The 22,213-nt window shown below is 33.7% G+C and overlaps 2 protein-coding genes across 29 annotated transcripts in view; one reads left to right on the plus strand and one right to left on the minus strand.

Moving 5' to 3' along the window:
* LOC126893466 (protein claret segregational-like) overlaps positions 1-22,213 on the minus strand; it is a 649,821-nt gene that overhangs the window by 363,711 nt on the left and 263,897 nt on the right. For 13 of the 21 annotated variants that reach the window (XM_050663700.1, XM_050663697.1, XM_050663687.1 and 10 more), the window contains exon 2: positions 8,452-8,937. The exons of the other annotated variants lie outside the window; for them this stretch is intronic. In XM_050663700.1, the coding sequence (XP_050519657.1) occupies positions 8,452-8,937 (486 nt within the window). The remainder of the gene's footprint in view (positions 1-8,451; positions 8,938-22,213) is intronic. 21 annotated transcript variants of the gene reach the window in all.
* LOC126893469 (protein disulfide-isomerase A6 homolog) overlaps positions 1-22,213 on the plus strand; it is a 504,458-nt gene that overhangs the window by 238,551 nt on the left and 243,694 nt on the right. The gene's annotated exons all lie outside the window — the stretch shown is intronic.

Raw genomic sequence — 22,213 nt, forward strand, 5'->3', positions numbered from 1 at the left:
ATCTATGTTGTATTCTCTCGATAGTATCAATATGAGTCTGGAAATAGGGTGACCAAACCACAGAACTGTACTCCAAGAGGGACCTTACTAAGCTACAGTAAACAAGCCTAGTAGATTCAATAGAGAAGAATTTGCAATTTCTTGTAACAAATCCCAAAAGTTTAGATGCCTTCACAGATACAGCATTTATATGCTCCACAAAAGAAAGCTTCTCATCCAAAACAACACCCAAATCCCTAACGGAAGATACATATTCAAGTGGCTGATTATTAATGATGTAACCTGATTCAATTCTACTGACTTTCCGAAAGAAGCTTATAAAACAGCATTTCCTGGCATTCAAGAAAAGTTTGTTTCGAACACACCACTCCTGCAGTCTATCAAGATCCTCCTGCAACAACGCCTGGTCCAACAAACCATCCACAGGTCTCCAGAATTTCAGATCATCAGCTAGCATTAAGCATTTACTATTCAAAAAGCAATTATTTATATCATTAACAAAGATGATAAAAAGAAGCGGAGAAGTATGGCCACCCTGAGCAACTCCGGAGCTTACTGTAATAATGTCAGATAAATAGCTACCAATATTCACTCGTTGAGTACGCCCCGATGAGGAGTTCTTAATCCACTCGACAAAGTTAACATCAAAACCCACAGACACCAGCTTTTCCAAGAGTATCTGGTGATCAACACGATCAAACGCTTTCGAAAACTCCGTGTATATGGCATCTATCTGTTTACGATCCTCCATTTGACACAATAAGTCAGACTGATACTCGACCAAGTTCGTCGCAGCAGACCTTTTTATGCGAAAGCCATGCTGCGAATCGGAAATTAATCCGTTACACAACCAAGAAAGCTGCTTGGCCACCAGGCTGTCAAAAAGCTTGGGTATTGCAGACTGAATGCATATGCTGCGATAATTTTCAATGTTATCCTTTTGCCCATTTTTATATACAGGTATAACGTAGCTCTCCTTCCCAGCAGCCGGAAACATAGATGTCGCTAAAGACCTGTTAAACAGTAAATGCAAAGGTATGACTAGAGTACAGACACACTTTTTCAAAAGATAATTAGGCACACCATCAGGACCAGCTGACAGCTTATTGGGAAGATCACTTATACTATCAAAAATTTCAATTATGGATATCGCAGCAGGTCTAATACATGTACTTACATTGCTACCCTCAGGGTAGCAGGGCACCCGGAGCTGACCATTATTAGGCAAGTAAACAGTTTGAAAGAACTTCTTAAATAAATTTGCTATATCTTGACCGTTAGATGCTGATTGGTCTAAATAAAATAAAGAGCTCGGTAAGCTATGAGTAGATTGCTTGTCATTAATGAACTTCCAAAATGATTTAGGGTTATTTTTTAAGCTAATGTCTACTCCACCCATATAGCCACTAAAACATGTATCAGACAAACGCTTACACTCAGCCCTAAGGCGAGAAAACCTAACATATTCAGCATCAGACTGACTTCTCATGTACATAGAGTGGGCACGTTTTTTCTCCTGCGTTAAATTCCTGAGTTCGTGGGAAAACCATTTAGGGAAGGTAGATGTTCTGAATCTTTTTAATGGTACAAACAATGCTATCCCCGTCAACAGAACATCATAGAACAAACCCACAGAATTATCAACACCCTCAACCAGACAGTTCTGCCAATCCATGGATGCAAGGAAGTTATTGAGTTCAGCGTAGTTTCCATTTACAAAATCATAAAAAAATTCATCATATTTTAAATTTTTTGAATCAATTAAATCTAAGTTTAAAAAACACTCATAACCCACATGGTGTTGGCTAGGGTCTACCAAAGGATCTTTTGCTTTCAAGACATTTAATTCTCTAACATTTGAAAAAACCAAATCTAAAAATACATTACGATTATTAGGAACATTAATGTGGTGGTATTATGTAGTGTGTTTATAAAATAAAGGTTAAATATAAACTTACTTTGGTTCTCTTGCAGTTAACTTGAGTCCAAAAATATTGTCCACACTCTTGCGAGAACATTTTGCGACTCAAAATCAACGAAAACGAAAGCTTTGATTATTAATTAGGCTGACTTTCGGATAACACATTTTTTGTTGAGTTAGATCTGACACTTGCTTTTCACTAATTTTTGGCGTCTGAATCTGAGAATAACCTCAGATATTGTCTATCACATCAACTTTTTAAACTGAGGTGCCCATGCTTTATTTTGATCACCAAATTTCACTTTAAAATAGGCAAAATATGCTTGTCTGACAAATGTACTGATGTTTGTCGTTTGACTGGGAATGGTAAAACTGCCACATATATAACAAAAACGAATGGGGGCTGTTTTCGCACTTACGACGTGTAGGACTGTAGGAGCAGAAGTAGCCATAAGGAAACGTTTCAGTTCAAACACACCAAGTAGTTCTATACACTTAAGTAAAAAAATACTAAATACTGCTAACCGACACACAACGTTTTACCGCAGTATAACTGAGTATAACAGACTAACTGAACAGGAACAGGCAAGTCTAGACCAGTTGCAGTTATCAGACCGTCATTCCCCCCACCCACATAGAAAACGAACCTGACATGATAGAAGAAAACTACACATAGTTTTAAAACCAGCATGCCTAATTCTATAGAAAACAGCTAAAAAATCTAACTCAACAGAAATTGAGTTTCAAATTGTTGAGGCTGCTCCCCCAATTAGTTCTGATTTGCGGGGTTCTACTGTAATTTTTAAACTAAGTCAATACTTTTCGATTAATTTTATCGAAAAAATATTCTTAGCAAAATGTAGCTTTTAAAAAAGCAAAAAAATTGTATGTTCAGAAAGTCTATAAAACCAGTAAAAGCAAAGTTGTAGCTCATCAAAAATACGTACATATTTGTCAAATTCCAAATTGAATTTTTCAACTTGAAATAACAAAAAATTAAGCAATTTTGCAAAAGCTATTAAAATTTTTTAAAGTGTTTAAAAAAATCTTTAATTTTGTTTTATATGAAAGTCTCTAGCATTAAAACTAAACGAGTTACGCTCAAAATAAAGTTGGCCCCTTTTTTTGGTAAAAAAAAATCGTGAAAATTTCCCCGTATTTAGCACCGTAAATAAAATTAATTGTTGCCTCTTTACCATTTACTTTATATGTGTATTGTTTATACGATCTGTAAGGTTTACCGGTTGGGAGTGCTTAGTTTTGAAAAAAATTAGTTTTATAGTAAAAAAAAATTTTCTAAAATATTGGAAAATGTCCTTTCTTCAAAATAACTTAAAAAGTATTAGGGAATCTAAAAATTTCAGGGAGTAAAAAGTAGGTAGGTTTTGCTCTTATAAATATGATATACCACTTTGTTCTTCTGTAAGACAAAAATTGATTAAAATATGGCTGTTCATATTTTGCATACACTCGTGATTAGTGACTCGTTCAGGCCCTTTCAATCATGTAAAAAATACATAAGTAAATTGTTTGTAAAGCGGTAACGATTAATTTCATTTGGGGTGCTAAGTAGGGGGAGATTTTCACGATTTTTTACCAAAAAAAAGGAGTCAATTTGATTTTGAGCATAACTCAACTCACTTAGTTTTGATGCTAGAAACTTTTTTAAAACATAAAAATAAAGCTTTATTAAAAAAGTTTTGTTTTTTCCCGAAAAGTGCTTCATTACTTGTTTATTTCACGTTGAAATATTTGATTTGGAATTTGACGAATAAGAACGTATTTTTCATAAGCTACAACTTTGCTTTTGCTGGGTCTATAGCAGGGGTGGGCAAATACTTTTAAGCGCGGGCCAAAACGACATTTTCAAAATGTCTCCTGGGCCGGAAGACTATGCTGTGAACGAACGCTGTGTACCCGCCAATCTTTTTGATGAAGTTATTTCCCTGCACTATCCAAAAATTTTTTTGACACAAATGCTATTAAGTATCATTTTAAAGCATTTAGACAAAGAAGTTTTATGAAGAAGAATTTTTCAACGAGCCGGATCTGGCCTGCGGGCCGGCTTTTGCCCACCCCTGGTCTATAGACTTTACGAGTTCACAATTTTTTTCATTTTTTTATATTATGCTACATTTTTGCTAAGAATATTTTTTTCGATCAAATACATACTTTTTGAGTTATTTGTGAAAATCACCTTTTATTGTTGAAAAATAAACATCCATTGAGATTATCTCAAATCTATCCCGTCTGCATAATCTATACCAGATTAACGTTTGCCCAAATACCTCTAATTCTTTATTAGATTTGATACTGGTCCAAAATAAAGATATCGCCGTTGTTGAACCTACAGACATTTTAATCCCTCCTGACCAATATCATCCCCCACTGGTGTTTGAACTACCCATAACTACCAGATATAATGAGGGACTTTTACCGGAGGGTTACTATCATGACTTTAAATCAGCAAACTTTTCTCTAATTAAAGGCTATCTTGATTGTGTCAACTGGGATACTTTAATGATTGGATGTTCAGTCGATGAAATGGTTAACATTTTATATGATATTCTGTACTCAGCTATTGACATCTATGTTCCTGTTAAAAAATTCTCTTCTAGAAAATTTCCTATCTGGTACTCTTCGGAACTAAAATCGTGTATTATTAGAAAGAAGACAGCACACAGGAGACTTAAAGAGTCCAAGCTGCCAAAAACCAGTTACCTTTACAAACAGTTCTCAGAGCTCCGATCTCAGTCCCAGATACTTGCCAAGCGTGACTATTTAAACTTTACATTGTCTACTGAAAACTCTCTTCCCGGCGGTCTGAATAAGTTTTGGTCTTTTATCAATAACAAAAGAAAATCAAATGGAATTCCTTCTGAGTTATCTCACAACGGTAAAACTAGTTCTCTTAGATCTCTTTCACTTACAAAATAGGTGATATAAATATCACAACAGTCACATCCATAAAAGATCTTGGAGTTACACTTGACTCTGGACTATCTTTCAATATTCATATAAGCAATATCATCTCAAAATCGCTTCAACTGTTAGGTTTTATTAAAAGATGCTCCCAAGACTTTAAGCAGTTGAGATCGTTTAAACTGTTGTACTGTGCAATGGTGAGGCCAATCGTGGAATATGCATCTTGCGTCTGGTCACCCGCCTATGAGACATACAACTGTAAGATTGAAAGGATCCAGCACCTATTCCTTAGGTTCGTCGCATTCAAAACAAACCGTAGAGACTGGAATTATATGGATATTGAACTAGAACTTAACATTGACACCTTATCAAGCAGACGGAAAAAGGACATGTACATGTTGTATAATATTATAAATTCAATTCACGACTGCCCTGAGCTCCTTGAGGAAGTAGGTTTACATATTCCCTCCAGAATCACACGTTCAAGATCTACGTTTCATACTCCCATCAGCAGAACTAACTTCACTGCAAATTCTTTCATCTCGAGGGTTTCTAGACAGGCAAATGCTTGCTCCAATTGTGTGGATTTCTTTGCGGATAGTTCGCGATTTTTAAAAACGCTAAAGGATTGCACCCTCTAGTTTTATGTTCTTGAATATTTTAAACTTGTGATTATATATCTTTACCTGTTATTTTTACTTTTTGACTTGCTTTATTGTCGTAGTGTTTATTGTATCTTATTGTATTTTACGTATATTTGTAATATTTTGTTAGTTCTTCATATCTTCTGTAATGTTTTATTGTAATGAGCTTTGCTCGTAAATATATATATAAAAAAAAATAACAGGTCCAAGATGAGATCCCTGCGGTACACCCGAAGGGACAACTATTTCGTAGGAAAAATAGCTGTAGAGCTTGACGATTTGTTTTCTGTCCAGAAGATATTCCCTAAGCCACAGCAGAAGTGAACCATGTATCCCTAATCGCTGCAATTTTTCTAATAGAATATTGTGATTAACTCTGTCGAAAGCCTTAGAGAAGTCGGTGTACAGGGCGTCCACCTGTAGTCCTTCGTCCAAGGCGTTCAGTAAGAAGTTAGTATATGTCAGCAAATTGAGTTCAGTTGACTTATGGCGCCTGAAACCAAACTGCTGTTCCAATAGAACACCGTTCAAGGAGGGTGTAAGGAAATCGCAGACAAGTGATTCGAATAGTTTAGGAATAGAGTTTAGGATACTAATAGGTCTATAGTTGGACACAAGACTTTTGTCACCTGTTTTGTGTAAGGGCAATAGGAAACTGGTCTTCCAAACATTTGGAAAGCTTCCACTAGCTGAAGACTTGTTAAAGATGAGAAATAATGGCCGAGCTAAATTAAATGCACAGTACTTGAGCAAGCTTGATGGGATGCCATCAGGTCCCGGGCCTTTAGAAGGATTGAGGTTACACAATTTAGAGTAAATGTCAGAGATGGATAGTTTACATGATGATAGGTTTAAGGGTGAAGAAGTGATGTCTTCGGGGAAATCAACAACAACAGAGGAATAAACTGATGAAAAGAAATCAGCAAATAAATTCGCAATATCTTTGCCAGATGAACTAGTTTTACCGTTGTGAGATAACTCAGAAGGAATTCCATTTGATTTTCTTTTGTTATTGATAAAAGACCAAAACTTATTCAGACCGCCGGGAAGAGAGTTTTCAGTAGACAATGTAAAGTTTAAATAGTCACGCTTGGCAAGTATCTGGGACTGAGATCGGAGCTCTGAGAACTGTTTGTAAAGGTAACTGGTTTTTGGCAGCTTGGACTCTTTAAGTCTCCTGTGTGCTGTCTTCTTTCTAATAATACACGATTTTAGTTCCGAAGAGTACCAGATAGGAAATTTTCTAGAAGAGAATTTTTTAACAGGAACATAGATGTCAATAGCTGAGTACAGAATATCATATAAAATGTTAACCATTTCATCGACTGAACATCCAATCATTAAAGTATCCCAGTTGACACAATCGAGATAGCCTTTAATTAGAGAAAAGTTTGCTGATTTAACTTTTACTTTTTGACTTGCTTTATTGTCGTAGTGTTTATTGTATCTTATTGTATTTTACGTATATTTGTAATATTTTGTTAGTTCTTCATATCTTCTGTAATGTTTTATTGTAATGAGCTTTGCTCGTAAATATATATAAATAAATAAATAAATAAATTTTCAATCGTAAATAAGTCGAAAAGTATTAACTAAGTTAAAATTCTATAGAACTAAAATTACTTAGAAAATTAGTCAATTTATTCATCTCCGGACTTATTTTAAATGCGCGGTTTTTCGCCCCCAACTAGGGTTGACAGTCACCCCCGAGTAAAAGCAACCAACAGCACAAACCTTCCAAATTGTCATGCAATTCGGAGTTGATCCTGAAAATTATACGGTATAGCCATATTTCCTGTTCATTTACTGAACAAAAAATTCATTTACTGAACAAAAAATTCATTTACTTCAATTACAAAAAAAATCGTAGATTAGGTAAATTATTTATTTTTTATTAAAATTACATTTTTGTAGTGCTTTGAGTGCCTTGTTTTTATAACATAGTTATAAAATTCACTGCAAGTCCTCCTGAAATTGGATTTCGTGGGTGAAAATCGGGACATTTAGTGTCCCGATCAGGTACAAATCGGTACAGGTACAAATCGGATTTAACAGACTAAGAACCGGCGTTTCACGTTGTGCTAGTAACCTGAAAAAATGGGGATACCAGGAGGACGATAACTGCGACTGTGGCGCGGTTCAGACCAGCCGGCATCTACTATCATGCACAGAGATGAGAGAGACCTGCACAGAACAAGACTTAATTATAGCAAATGACAGGGCCATCTATGTGGCCAACCATTGGAAATACAGAATTTAAAGTTGTTGGTGTTCCGGACACGGAAAGTAAGTAAGTACACTTAAATTTAAATTTACTACAATTGATTTGCTGTGGTACCTTGGAAGCTCTGAGTTTGTTTTTCATTATAAATATGGGTCCCATTCTAAACGCTTTTTTGTTTTCGTAAGATTCAATTATTGTCAATTTACGCCATCTTTTACTGGGTTTTCGGAGGAAAAAAGTGTGCTGAAATTTAATAAACTATCATAGTCTAAAATTCTTTATCGAATTTTCGCATGAATATATTTTGTCAAAATAACAATTTTGTAATCTTCATCTCCGATAAAATTAATTATCAGTTTTTAACTTAAAAATATTTCTAATAAAATTAGTAACTTTACACAAGAAAATGAAGACAAATGATTCTACCGGATTCTCATATTATAAATATGTTTACAACAAAGTATTTTTATCAGTAAAGTTATATATCGGGTTGGTGTTATTTAAAAAATATGAGTTAACGGTTTTTACCATGTTTGGTTTTTATTAGTTATTGTGCTTAAAAATGTTAATATCAAATAATAACATTTACCAGTGGTAGGAGACACGTTTTTACTACAGCAGAAATAAAAATACCGGATTTCATAATTTTGGTATTTATCAGGTTTTCGCTCGAACCCCTCGATATCACTATACATATGGAGTAAATAAAGAGAATAAGAGAATTGATATACCATTACCTTTACATTGTTCTTCCAGTGAAGAAAGGTTTTCTTGAAGCTTTTCTTGTAATTCTTTATATTTGCCTTTGAAATCCCATGCAGCAATTTTCGGTTGTTTTGGCTCTTTAGGTTCTGAAATGGTTTCTAATTTAGTTGTAGCTGCTCTTTTATAAGTAGATTTCGAAGGTGCTGGTTCTTTAAAAGTTGATTTTGTTGAAGATTCAGGTAAAACTCTTCTGGATGCAGGGTTAACTTTCAAGCCCACCATGGATTTCGATGTTCTTGTTAGTCTTCCAGAGACATATCTATTAGAAGCTGCACTTGTTGTAGATGTGCTTGATGTGGCAACATTCGCAGAGATATTCCTACTTTGAGAACGTCCAGCAGTTCTTGGAGTAGATAAAGGAATTTTTACAGGTTTATTGATGTTCTGTTGGACCTCTTGCAAAGGACTCTTGGATTTTTTTGGTAATTTTGATTTACTGGTGGAGTCCATTTTATTTCCTAAATAAATATAAAATTGAAATACACATAAAACTTTTACATTTATTAGCTTAAAACTAACCAACATGTAGGATTCAACCAAGAGGAGTAGTGTTTATAGTAACCAACAACTGTGAAAAGCCATTATCGCATTTACACTAATATCAACCATAAGACTCAGGGTAAATTGCATAACGTGACAATGGTTAATGTATATGCCCCGACTAGTGTTGCCAGGTCCGATTTGTTTTTAATCAATACACAAGCAAAAACAAATCGGGAGTTAGGGTTGTAGATTGGGACAAATAAACAACAATAGCCCAGTAAATGACCGTTTTGGAGTATAATTTTCAGAGTCAACTCCGAATTGCATGAAAATTTAGTTTTAGGTTCTACTTACTGTCTACTTCAAAGTTGAACTTTGGTTGCTTTGAACTTGTTGCTTTTACTTGGGGGGTGACAGTTACAGTTACCCCTTCTCAGGGGTAAAAAAAACGCGCGTTTTAAGTAAGTTCCAAAATGGATCAACTGACTAACTCTAAAAAACTTTTGTTCTATACAGTAGAACCCCGCAAATCCGAACCCCGCTAATCCGAATGTTCGGCAAGTCTGAACCAACGGCAAGTGAAAAAAAAATAAAAAATTCAAGACAAAAACTTAAAAACATGTTTATTATACAGAATAAATCCAGTAAATTGAACAATTTAGGATTAATAGCACTTTGATATTTAAAATTTCTTTAAAATGAATACGTAGGTACTTTATATTTATTTATTTATTTATTTATTTATTATACGGGATAACCCCATTAACAGAAAAATTACAGTTAAATATTAATACATTTCCAAAAGGTAATAAAAAATAAATTCAATGTGTTAAATATGACTTAATTAATCTAAAAAATAGAGAATTAGAAAAGTATAAAAACACTGAAAAATTTCATATGTCACGAAAATTAATATATAACATAAATATTGACTACAAAAAAATATACAACATACAAACATAACACTTAAGAGTATAAAAATAACATCACAGAGCAAGAGATCTTTTTAATTGATTTAGAGTTATATTAAATAAATCAAGTTCGTAATTATTTAACAATCCCATATACCTATCAAGTGGGTTGTGAACGCCATACAATGTTCTATGGAAAGGTATTTTAAACATATTATGGTAACGGAGAGCTTGATAAGGAACATTAAAATTAATCTGACTTAAAAGATTGGGAGAATCTTTAAGTCCATTTATGATCCTAAAAATGAAAACAGCACCTGCAATGTCACGGTGTACCTTAAGTGGAGGTAGGGACAACTGTTGTTCAAGAAAAGAATAATCGTGATTGACAATGATAGTTTGTGTATAGTAAGCACATGATCTCAAGAATCTATGTTGTATTCTCTCGATAGTATCAATATGAGTCTGGAAATAGGGTGACCAAACCACAGAACTGTACTCCAAGAGGGACCTTACTAAGCTACAGTAAACAAGCCTAGTAGATTCAATAGAGAAGAATTTGCAATTTCTTGTAACAAATCCCAAAAGTTTAGATGCCTTCACAGATACAGCATTTATATGCTCCACAAAAGAAAGCTTCTCATCCAAAACAACACCCAAATCCCTAACGGAAGATACATATTCAAGTGGCTGATTATTAATGATGTAACCTGATTCAATTCTACTGACTTTCCGAAAGAAGCTTATAAAACAGCATTTCCTGGCATTCAAGAAAAGTTTGTTTCGAACACACCACTCCTGCAGTCTATCAAGATCCTCCTGCAACAACGCCTGGTCCAACAAACCATCCACAGGTCTCCAGAATTTCAGATCATCAGCTAGCATTAAGCATTTACTATTCAAAAAGCAATTATTTATATCATTAACAAAGATGATAAAAAGAAGCGGAGAAGTATGGCCACCCTGAGCAACTCCGGAGCTTACTGTAATAATGTCAGATAAATAGCTACCAATATTCACTCGTTGAGTACGCCCCGATGAGGAGTTCTTAATCCACTCGACAAAGTTAACATCAAAACCCACAGACACCAGCTTTTCCAAGAGTATCTGGTGATCAACACGATCAAACGCTTTCGAAAACTCCGTGTATATGGCATCTATCTGTTTACGATCCTCCATTTGACACAATAAGTCAGACTGATACTCGACCAAGTTCGTCGCAGCAGACCTTTTTATGCGAAAGCCATGCTGCGAATCGGAAATTAATCCGTTACACAACCAAGAAAGCTGCTTGGCCACCAGGCTGTCAAAAAGCTTGGGTATTGCAGACTGAATGCATATGCTGCGATAATTTTCAATGTTATCCTTTTGCCCATTTTTATATACAGGTATAACGTAGCTCTCCTTCCCAGCAGCCGGAAACATAGATGTCGCTAAAGACCTGTTAAACAGTAAATGCAAAGGTATGACTAGAGTACAGACACACTTTTTCAAAAGATAATTAGGCACACCATCAGGACCAGCTGACAGCTTATTGGGAAGATCACTTATACTATCAAAAATTTCAATTATGGATATCGCAGCAGGTCTAATACATGTACTTACATTGCTACCCTCAGGGTAGCAGGGCACCCGGAGCTGACCATTATTAGGCAAGTAAACAGTTTGAAAGAACTTCTTAAATAAATTTGCTATATCTTGACCGTTAGATGCTGATTGGTCTAAATAAAATAAAGAGCTCGGTAAGCTATGAGTAGATTGCTTGTCATTAATGAACTTCCAAAATGATTTAGGGTTATTTTTTAAGCTAATGTCTACTCCACCCATATAGCCACTAAAACATGTATCAGACAAACGCTTACACTCAGCCCTAAGGCGAGAAAACCTAACATATTCAGCATCAGACTGACTTCTCATGTACATAGAGTGGGCACGTTTTTTCTCCTGCGTTAAATTCCTGAGTTCGTGGGAAAACCATTTAGGGAAGGTAGATGTTCTGAATCTTTTTAATGGTACAAACAATGCTATCCCCGTCAACAGAACATCATAGAACAAACCCACAGAATTATCAACACCCTCAACCAGACAGTTCTGCCAATCCATGGATGCAAGGAAGTTATTGAGTTCAGCGTAGTTTCCATTTACAAAATCATAAAAAAATTCATCATATTTTAAATTTTTTGAATCAATTAAATCTAAGTTTAAAAAACACTCATAACCCACATGGTGTTGGCTAGGGTCTACCAAAGGATCTTTTGCTTTCAAGACATTTAATTCTCTAACATTTGAAAAAACCAAATCTAAAAATACATTACGATTATTAGGAACATTAATGTGGTGGTATTATGTAGTGTGTTTATAAAATAAAGGTTAAATATAAACTTACTTTGGTTCTCTTGCAGTTAACTTGAGTCCAAAAATATTGTCCACACTCTTGCGAGAACATTTTGCGACTCAAAATCAACGAAAACGAAAGCTTTGATTATTAATTAGGCTGACTTTCGGATAACACATTTTTTGTTGAGTTAGATCTGACACTTGCTTTTCACTAATTTTTGGCGTCTGAATCTGAGAATAACCTCAGATATTGTCTATCACATCAACTTTTTAAACTGAGGTGCCCATGCTTTATTTTGATCACCAAATTTCACTTTAAAATAGGCAAAATATGCTTGTCTGACAAATGTACTGATGTTTGTCGTTTGACTGGGAATGGTAAAACTGCCACATATATAACAAAAACGAATGGGGGCTGTTTTCGCACTTACGACGTGTAGGACTGTAGGAGCAGAAGTAGCCATAAGGAAACGTTTCAGTTCAAACACACCAAGTAGTTCTATACACTTAAGTAAAAAAATACTAAATACTGCTAACCGACACACAACGTTTTACCGCAGTATAACTGAGTATAACAGACTAACTGAACAGGAACAGGCAAGTCTAGACCAGTTGCAGTTATCAGACCGTCATTCCCCCCACCCACATAGAAAACGAACCTGACATGATAGAAGAAAACTACACATAGTTTTAAAACCAGCATGCCTAATTCTATAGAAAACAGCTAAAAAATCTAACTCAACAGAAATTGAGTTTCAAATTGTTGAGGCTGCTCCCCCAATTAGTTCTGATTTGCGGGGTTCTACTGTAATTTTTAAACTAAGTCAATACTTTTCGATTAATTTTATCGAAAAAATATTCTTAGCAAAATGTAGCTTTTAAAAAAGCAAAAAAATTGTATGTTCAGAAAGTCTATAAAACCAGTAAAAGCAAAGTTGTAGCTCATCAAAAATACGTACATATTTGTCAAATTCCAAATTGAATTTTTCAACTTGAAATAACAAAAAATTAAGCAATTTTGCAAAAGCTATTAAAATTTTTTAAAGTGTTTAAAAAAATCTTTAATTTTGTTTTATATGAAAGTCTCTAGCATTAAAACTAAACGAGTTACGCTCAAAATAAAGTTGGCCCCTTTTTTTGGTAAAAAAAAATCGTGAAAATTTCCCCGTATTTAGCACCGTAAATAAAATTAATTGTTGCCTCTTTACCATTTACTTTATATGTGTATTGTTTATACGATCTGTAAGGTTTACCGGTTGGGAGTGCTTAGTTTTGAAAAAAATTAGTTTTATAGTAAAAAAAAATTTTCTAAAATATTGGAAAATGTCCTTTCTTCAAAATAACTTAAAAAGTATTAGGGAATCTAAAAATTTCAGGGAGTAAAAAGTAGGTAGGTTTTGCTCTTATAAATATGATATACCACTTTGTTCTTCTGTAAGACAAAAATTGATTAAAATATGGCTGTTCATATTTTGCATACACTCGTGATTAGTGACTCGTTCAGGCCCTTTCAATCATGTAAAAAATACATAAGTAAATTGTTTGTAAAGCGGTAACGATTAATTTCATTTGGGGTGCTAAGTAGGGGGAGATTTTCACGATTTTTTACCAAAAAAAAGGAGTCAATTTGATTTTGAGCATAACTCAACTCACTTAGTTTTGATGCTAGAAACTTTTTTAAAACATAAAAATAAAGCTTTATTAAAAAAGTTTTGTTTTTTCCCGAAAAGTGCTTCATTACTTGTTTATTTCACGTTGAAATATTTGATTTGGAATTTGACGAATAAGAACGTATTTTTCATAAGCTACAACTTTGCTTTTGCTGGGTCTATAGCAGGGGTGGGCAAATACTTTTAAGCGCGGGCCAAAACGACATTTTCAAAATGTCTCCTGGGCCGGAAGACTATGCTGTGAACGAACGCTGTGTACCCGCCAATCTTTTTGATGAAGTTATTTCCCTGCACTATCCAAAAATTTTTTTGACACAAATGCTATTAAGTATCATTTTAAAGCATTTAGACAAAGAAGTTTTATGAAGAAGAATTTTTCAACGAGCCGGATCTGGCCTGCGGGCCGGCTTTTGCCCACCCCTGGTCTATAGACTTTACGAGTTCACAATTTTTTTCATTTTTTTATATTATGCTACATTTTTGCTAAGAATATTTTTTTCGATCAAATACATACTTTTTGAGTTATTTGTGAAAATCACCTTTTATTGTTGAAAAATAAACATCCATTGAGATTATCTCAAATCTATCCCGTCTGCATAATCTATACCAGATTAACGTTTGCCCAAATACCTCTAATTCTTTATTAGATTTGATACTGGTCCAAAATAAAGATATCGCCGTTGTTGAACCTACAGACATTTTAATCCCTCCTGACCAATATCATCCCCCACTGGTGTTTGAACTACCCATAACTACCAGATATAATGAGGGACTTTTACCGGAGGGTTACTATCATGACTTTAAATCAGCAAACTTTTCTCTAATTAAAGGCTATCTTGATTGTGTCAACTGGGATACTTTAATGATTGGATGTTCAGTCGATGAAATGGTTAACATTTTATATGATATTCTGTACTCAGCTATTGACATCTATGTTCCTGTTAAAAAATTCTCTTCTAGAAAATTTCCTATCTGGTACTCTTCGGAACTAAAATCGTGTATTATTAGAAAGAAGACAGCACACAGGAGACTTAAAGAGTCCAAGCTGCCAAAAACCAGTTACCTTTACAAACAGTTCTCAGAGCTCCGATCTCAGTCCCAGATACTTGCCAAGCGTGACTATTTAAACTTTACATTGTCTACTGAAAACTCTCTTCCCGGCGGTCTGAATAAGTTTTGGTCTTTTATCAATAACAAAAGAAAATCAAATGGAATTCCTTCTGAGTTATCTCACAACGGTAAAACTAGTTCTCTTAGATCTCTTTCACTTACAAAATAGGTGATATAAATATCACAACAGTCACATCCATAAAAGATCTTGGAGTTACACTTGACTCTGGACTATCTTTCAATATTCATATAAGCAATATCATCTCAAAATCGCTTCAACTGTTAGGTTTTATTAAAAGATGCTCCCAAGACTTTAAGCAGTTGAGATCGTTTAAACTGTTGTACTGTGCAATGGTGAGGCCAATCGTGGAATATGCATCTTGCGTCTGGTCACCCGCCTATGAGACATACAACTGTAAGATTGAAAGGATCCAGCACCTATTCCTTAGGTTCGTCGCATTCAAAACAAACCGTAGAGACTGGAATTATATGGATATTGAACTAGAACTTAACATTGACACCTTATCAAGCAGACGGAAAAAGGACATGTACATGTTGTATAATATTATAAATTCAATTCACGACTGCCCTGAGCTCCTTGAGGAAGTAGGTTTACATATTCCCTCCAGAATCACACGTTCAAGATCTACGTTTCATACTCCCATCAGCAGAACTAACTTCACTGCAAATTCTTTCATCTCGAGGGTTTCTAGACAGGCAAATGCTTGCTCCAATTGTGTGGATTTCTTTGCGGATAGTTCGCGATTTTTAAAAACGCTAAAGGATTGCACCCTCTAGTTTTATGTTCTTGAATATTTTAAACTTGTGATTATATATCTTTACCTGTTATTTTTACTTTTTGACTTGCTTTATTGTCGTAGTGTTTATTGTATCTTATTGTATTTTACGTATATTTGTAATATTTTGTTAGTTCTTCATATCTTCTGTAATGTTTTATTGTAATGAGCTTTGCTCGTAAATATATATATAAAAAAAAATAACAGGTCCAAGATGAGATCCCTGCGGTACACCCGAAGGGACAACTATTTCGTAGGAAAAATAGCTGTAGAGCTTGACGATTTGTTTTCTGTCCAGAAGATATTCCCTAAGCCACAGCAGAAGTGAACCATGTATCCCTAATCGCTGCAATTTTTCTAATAGAATATTGTGATTAACTCTGTCGAAAGCCTTAGAGAAGTCGGTGTACAGGGCGTCCACCTGTAGTCCTTCGTCCAAGGCGTTCAGTAAGAAGTTAGTATATGTCAGCAAATTGAGTTCAGTTGACTTATGGCGCCTGAAACCAAACTGCTGTTCCAATAGAACACCGTTCAAGGAGGGTGTAAGGAAATCGCAGACAAGTGATTCGAATAGTTTAGGAATAGAGTTTAGGATACTAATAGGTCTATAGTTGGACACAAGACTTTTGTCACCTGTTTTGTGTAAGGGCAATAGGAAACTGGTCTTCCAAACATTTGGAAAGCTTCCACTAGCTGAAGACTTGTTAAAGATGAGAAATAATGGCCGAGCTAAATTAAATGCACAGTACTTGAGCAAGCTTGATGGGATGCCATCAGGTCCCGGGCCTTTAGAAGGATTGAGGTTACACAATTTAGAGTAAATGTCAGAGATGGATAGTTTACATGATGATAGGTTTAAGGGTGAAGAAGTGATGTCTTCGGGGAAATCAACAACAACAGAGGAATAAACTGATGAAAAGAAATCAGCAAATAAATTCGCAATATCTTTGCCAGATGAACTAGTTTTACCGTTGTGAGATAACTCAGAAGGAATTCCATTTGATTTTCTTTTGTTATTGATAAAAGACCAAAACTTATTCAGACCGCCGGGAAGAGAGTTTTCAGTAGACAATGTAAAGTTTAAATAGTCACGCTTGGCAAGTATCTGGGACTGAGATCGGAGCTCTGAGAACTGTTTGTAAAGGTAACTGGTTTTTGGCAGCTTGGACTCTTTAAGTCTCCTGTGTGCTGTCTTCTTTCTAATAATACACGATTTTAGTTCCGAAGAGTACCAGATAGGAAATTTTCTAGAAGAGAATTTTTTAACAGGAACATAGATGTCAATAGCTGAGTACAGAATATCATATAAAATGTTAACCATTTCATCGACTGAACATCCAATCATTAAAGTATCCCAGTTGACACAATCGAGATAGCCTTTAATTAGAGAAAAGTTTGCTGATTTAACTTTTACTTTTTGACTTGCTTTATTGTCGTAGTGTTTATTGTATCTTATTGTATTTTACGTATATTTGTAATATTTTGTTAGTTCTTCATATCTTCTGTAATGTTTTATTGTAATGAGCTTTGCTCGTAAATATATATAAATAAATAAATAAATAAATTTTCAATCGTAAATAAGTCGAAAAGTATTAACTAAGTTAAAATTCTATAGAACTAAAATTACTTAGAAAATTAGTCAATTTATTCATCTCCGGACTTATTTTAAATGCGCGGTTTTTCGCCCCCAACTAGGGTTGACAGTCACCCCCGAGTAAAAGCAACCAACAGCACAAACCTTCCAAATTGTCATGCAATTCGGAGTTGATCCTGAAAATTATACGGTATAGCCATATTTCCTGTTCATTTACTGAACAAAAAATTCATTTACTGAACAAAAAATTCATTTACTTCAATTACAAAAAAAATCGTAGATTAGGTAAATTATTTATTTTTTATTAAAATTACATTTTTGTAGTGCTTTGAGTGCCTTGTTTTTATAACATAGTTATAAAATTCACTGCAAGTCCTCCTGAAATTGGATTTCGTGGGTGAAAATCGGGACATTTAGTGTCCCGATCAGGTACAAATCGGTAAGCGTCCCTAGACCCCTGAAAATCGGGACGTCCCGCACAAATCGGGACACCTGGTAACGCTAGCCCCAACAGAAGAGACTGATGAAGAAGAGGTTGAAAGGTGAAAAAATTCTATAGAATCTTTCTAGGAAGTATGAAAGTAAGAACTAGGAAGTATGTGATAAAATTCAAAGACACGATGCTGTTATAACATTGGGCGATTTTAATGCTAAGCTGGGGAAAAAAGATTCTTTTGTAAATATACACTCACCGGCAGAGAAAACGGGCACCCCAAAAAATGGGTCATTTTTAATGTCTTGTATTTCCTAAACCTAATGTCTGATTTAAGTAATTTTTTTAATATGTTATAGCCTTATTCTTTATCAATATCGCTGTAATAATATTGTTAGATGATAGATATCTTTATTTCAAAATAGGTAACCTAATATACAAATTTAACTTAAATACATTTTTTTACATATAAAAAGAAGGAAAATACAATACAATGATTCACAATAAAAAAATTCAATAAAAAAAATAATAAATGTAATAATAAATTAAAAAATAATAACAAATTATAATCAAAATTAATAACGAATTATAATCAAATTAACAAGTTCCCCAACCAATAAAAGTCAATAAAAATAAACAAAAATATTGTGCACGTTCACCGCCAATTCAAATACATACTACTTTAAATTTTTAAGGAAAACCTTTAATTTATCTTTAAAATTTTTAACTGTCCTACAGTCTTTTAATTCATTAGGCAATTCATTAAATTCTCTGAAACCTCTAAATATTAATGAATTCATTGAGCTGCTATAATTCATTTTTGAAAAGTATATGTTATTTTTATTTCGAGTATCGTGTATGTGTATTAGGAAAATTAATAAATTGCTGAAAATAATCGGGAGCTAGGTATATTGTTTTTAATTTTATAAACAAAAATCAATGCAAAATATTGAAACCTTTGATATACCGAAAACCAGTTCAATGTATTCAGCATTAAATTTATTGGTGTCCATCGACCCATTCTTAATATTATATGCATGCCACGATTTTGTAATTTTTGAAGTTGCCCCATTTTATTTAGGTTGAACAAATATAAGACTGATGCACAATAATCAAAATGTGGTTGGATTATTGAATTATATACAGTAAGTCTAGTTTCTAAAGATAAATTTTTTGCTTTTCTTGTAAAAAAGAATAATTTCTTGCTGATTTTTTTGTGTATATAAACAAAATGATCTTCCAATGAAAGAGTGTTATCAAGTTGAAATCCTAAGTATTTAATAGTTGTTGTTATTTCAATCTTTTCGCCATTTATGGATAAATTAATGCTATTTATATTGATTTTGTTATACTTATATCTACTGGTTACAATTAGAGCTTTTATCTTTGATACATTTAATTTTAACTTGTTTAATGTTAAATAATTATAAACAGCCTCTAGAATTGAATTCATTTTTGCCACTGCATTTTCCAAGCATACATCACTACAAGCTATTATAACGTATCGTCAGCAAAAAGATTGACAAACTCACAATCCACAAACAGATCTATATCATTCAAGTAGAGAATAAAAAGTAATGGCCCTAGGACACTGCCCTGAGGTACACCTAGATCAATGTTAAGTTCATCTGACATACAATTATTGAATTTAACCTTCTGCTTGCGATTTGATAGATAATTATTCAGCCAGTCAAAAACTCCACCCCTAATGCCATACTGCCACAATTTTGCCAGTAAAATATTACGGTCTATGGTCTCAAACGCCCTCTTAAGGTCTAAGAATACAGATACTACATATTTGTTTTGATCCAATTCATTTTTAAATTTACTAATTGTCAATTGAAGTGCCGAATCACAAGAGTGTTGCTTTCTGAAACCAGATTGATTACTTATCAAAATAGCATTTGTTTTAACATGTTCAATAATTTGATCATACACAACAAGCTCAATCAATTTTTCAATTGGGGGTAGTGTATTGATGGGTCTGAATTCTTCATCTTTCACTGTATTATTGATTTTTTGAATTGGTACAATTGTACTAACTTTAAGTTGATTCGGAATTTTACCAGTAGACAGACAAGTATTGATTAAATTTAGTATAATATGCCCAATTGTTTCAAAAATGTCTTTGAGAATTTTAGAGTTTAATATATCATGAACTGAGCATTTACTGTCTAATTTATTAACATACATACATAATTCGTTTAAAGATACTAATTTAAATTTATTTATTGGTAGGTATAAGTTACTATTTTTATTACACCAGGTTTGCCTCAGATCCAAAGCTCCAACAATATTGTTGATACTTGAAACAAAGTAACTGTTGAACTGGTTAGCGATTTCTTTGCTATCTTGACATGTTGAATACATACCTGTTTCAATTGAACATATTGAGGTGAACCCTTGGATTTAATGTTCACTAAATTTTTTAATGTTCTCCACATTTCTTTGGGGTTGTGTCTAAATCTATCTATTTTATTAAAATAATAAAGATTTTTTTTAGTTTTTAACAAATTAACAACTTCATTACGATATCTTTTAAAATTACTCCACAACTCCTGTTTAAACGGTTCAAGTGCTGTTTTAAAAGTTCTATAAGCATTATCACGTAATTTTATAAGAGAGTAAACTTCGTTATCAAACCAAGGTAGCTTTAAGTTAAACCTGCAGATTTGAATAGGTGCTGTTTTATTGATTTCAATCTCACAATTTAAAAATAACTCATTAAAAATCGAGTCAACATCAACAGAATTCAAATTCCAGTTATAATACATTAAATTAGTTTGAATTGTCAAAATATTACTCTGACTTAAATTTCTAAATTTCTTAACATTATAATGCTCTGTACTTTTAGTATTTCTTAGATTAACAGAAATAATGGAGTGGTCAGTTAATTTTGGAGTTTCATGAACATTTACTATGATATTATTAGTATTTGACAGGACATAATCTACCAGTGTTTTAGATACATTTGTCACTCTAATAGGTTCTGTAACTAATTGGCAAATACCGTAGCTCAACATTTGATCATTTATTTTTTTGACATAAAAAGTTCTTGACAATTGATCTAAATTGAAATCGCCCACTAAAATGAAAGAGTGGTTCGTTGAAACAATAAAATCAAAAATATTATCCAGTTCTTCCATAAACCTAGCATCTGATGATGAAGGCGAATGATATATGCAACCTATGTACCAAGTTGATGTTAAAAAATTAACTTTTAAAATTACACACCAATAATTTTTGTCAAGGACATACTTTCTTACAACAGAACATCTATAGTCACTTTTAACATATACTAACACTCCACCAGTATACCTACTTGATGAATCACAACGAACACACATATAGTTTTCAATTCTTATTTCATTATCTTCTATGTCAGCGTTTCCCAACCGGTGGGTCCGCGACCCACTAGTGGGTCACGGACGGATTTCAGGTGGGTCGCGACGTCGCTCTTACAGTACTTGAATAACGTACACATATATCATCATGGGTGAGGGATGGGTCGCGAATATGAAAAAACATCAGAAGATGGGTCGCCAGACATAAAAGGTTGGGAACCACTGTTCTATGTCCTTGGTGGTCCTGTCTCGCTTAATAAAATAACCTTCGGATTAAAACATAACAGACTTTCCCTAATTAGATCTAAATTTTGCAAAACACTTTGAGCATTTATATATATAACATCTGTATTAAGTTGTATATCAGGTGCAATTTTAGTTTTTTTGATTATTTATATTATTTTTGTTGACAATCGTGGGTCTATTATTAATGTATTTAATAGTTTTACTATGGTCACCCGAATCGATCAGATTCTGTAGTTCATTTTGTACTTTTTTATAATACTCACGTTGCTGGTTGGTTTGATCTGCAAAGATCTTGATACCTGCTTCCTTAATCAGTTGTTTATTCTTCAGCACAGACATAACCTTTTCTTTAGATGGTAGTATAACTTTAATTGGTCTAGTTTTCATTGGTGTAAACTTACCAAGTCTAAAAACTTTAATGCTCTTTCTGTCTATATCAAAATTTTCCAATATCTTGTTTACCGTAGTCAAGTCTTCATCATTTCTGTCCTGTTGGGTCTTCATTTTGGACTCATTTACATTAAACACTACAATAGTACACAGAAAGTCATTAACAAAACGTGCTGTTAAAGTAGCTCTGTGAATTTCTTGTCCAAATCTTGGTTTGTACTTATAATTAAAAATTGTGTTTGATGTCAGCGTGTAGCCGACTAAATTTGCCATATGTTGAATGTATTAATTAGCTGTTTAATCTAAAGTGCACTCTTGTTTCATCAATAATCCACGTTTGTGTGTTTAAAAGTTTGACAACAAGAAATTGAGCAAAAAACCACTAACATCTAGTCACTAATTGCTCCTTTTTGTGACTC

Source organism: Diabrotica virgifera, chromosome 10 (genome assembly GCF_917563875.1).
Source record: "Diabrotica virgifera virgifera chromosome 10, PGI_DIABVI_V3a".
Taxonomy (NCBI): Eukaryota; Metazoa; Arthropoda; class Insecta; order Coleoptera; family Chrysomelidae; genus Diabrotica; species Diabrotica virgifera.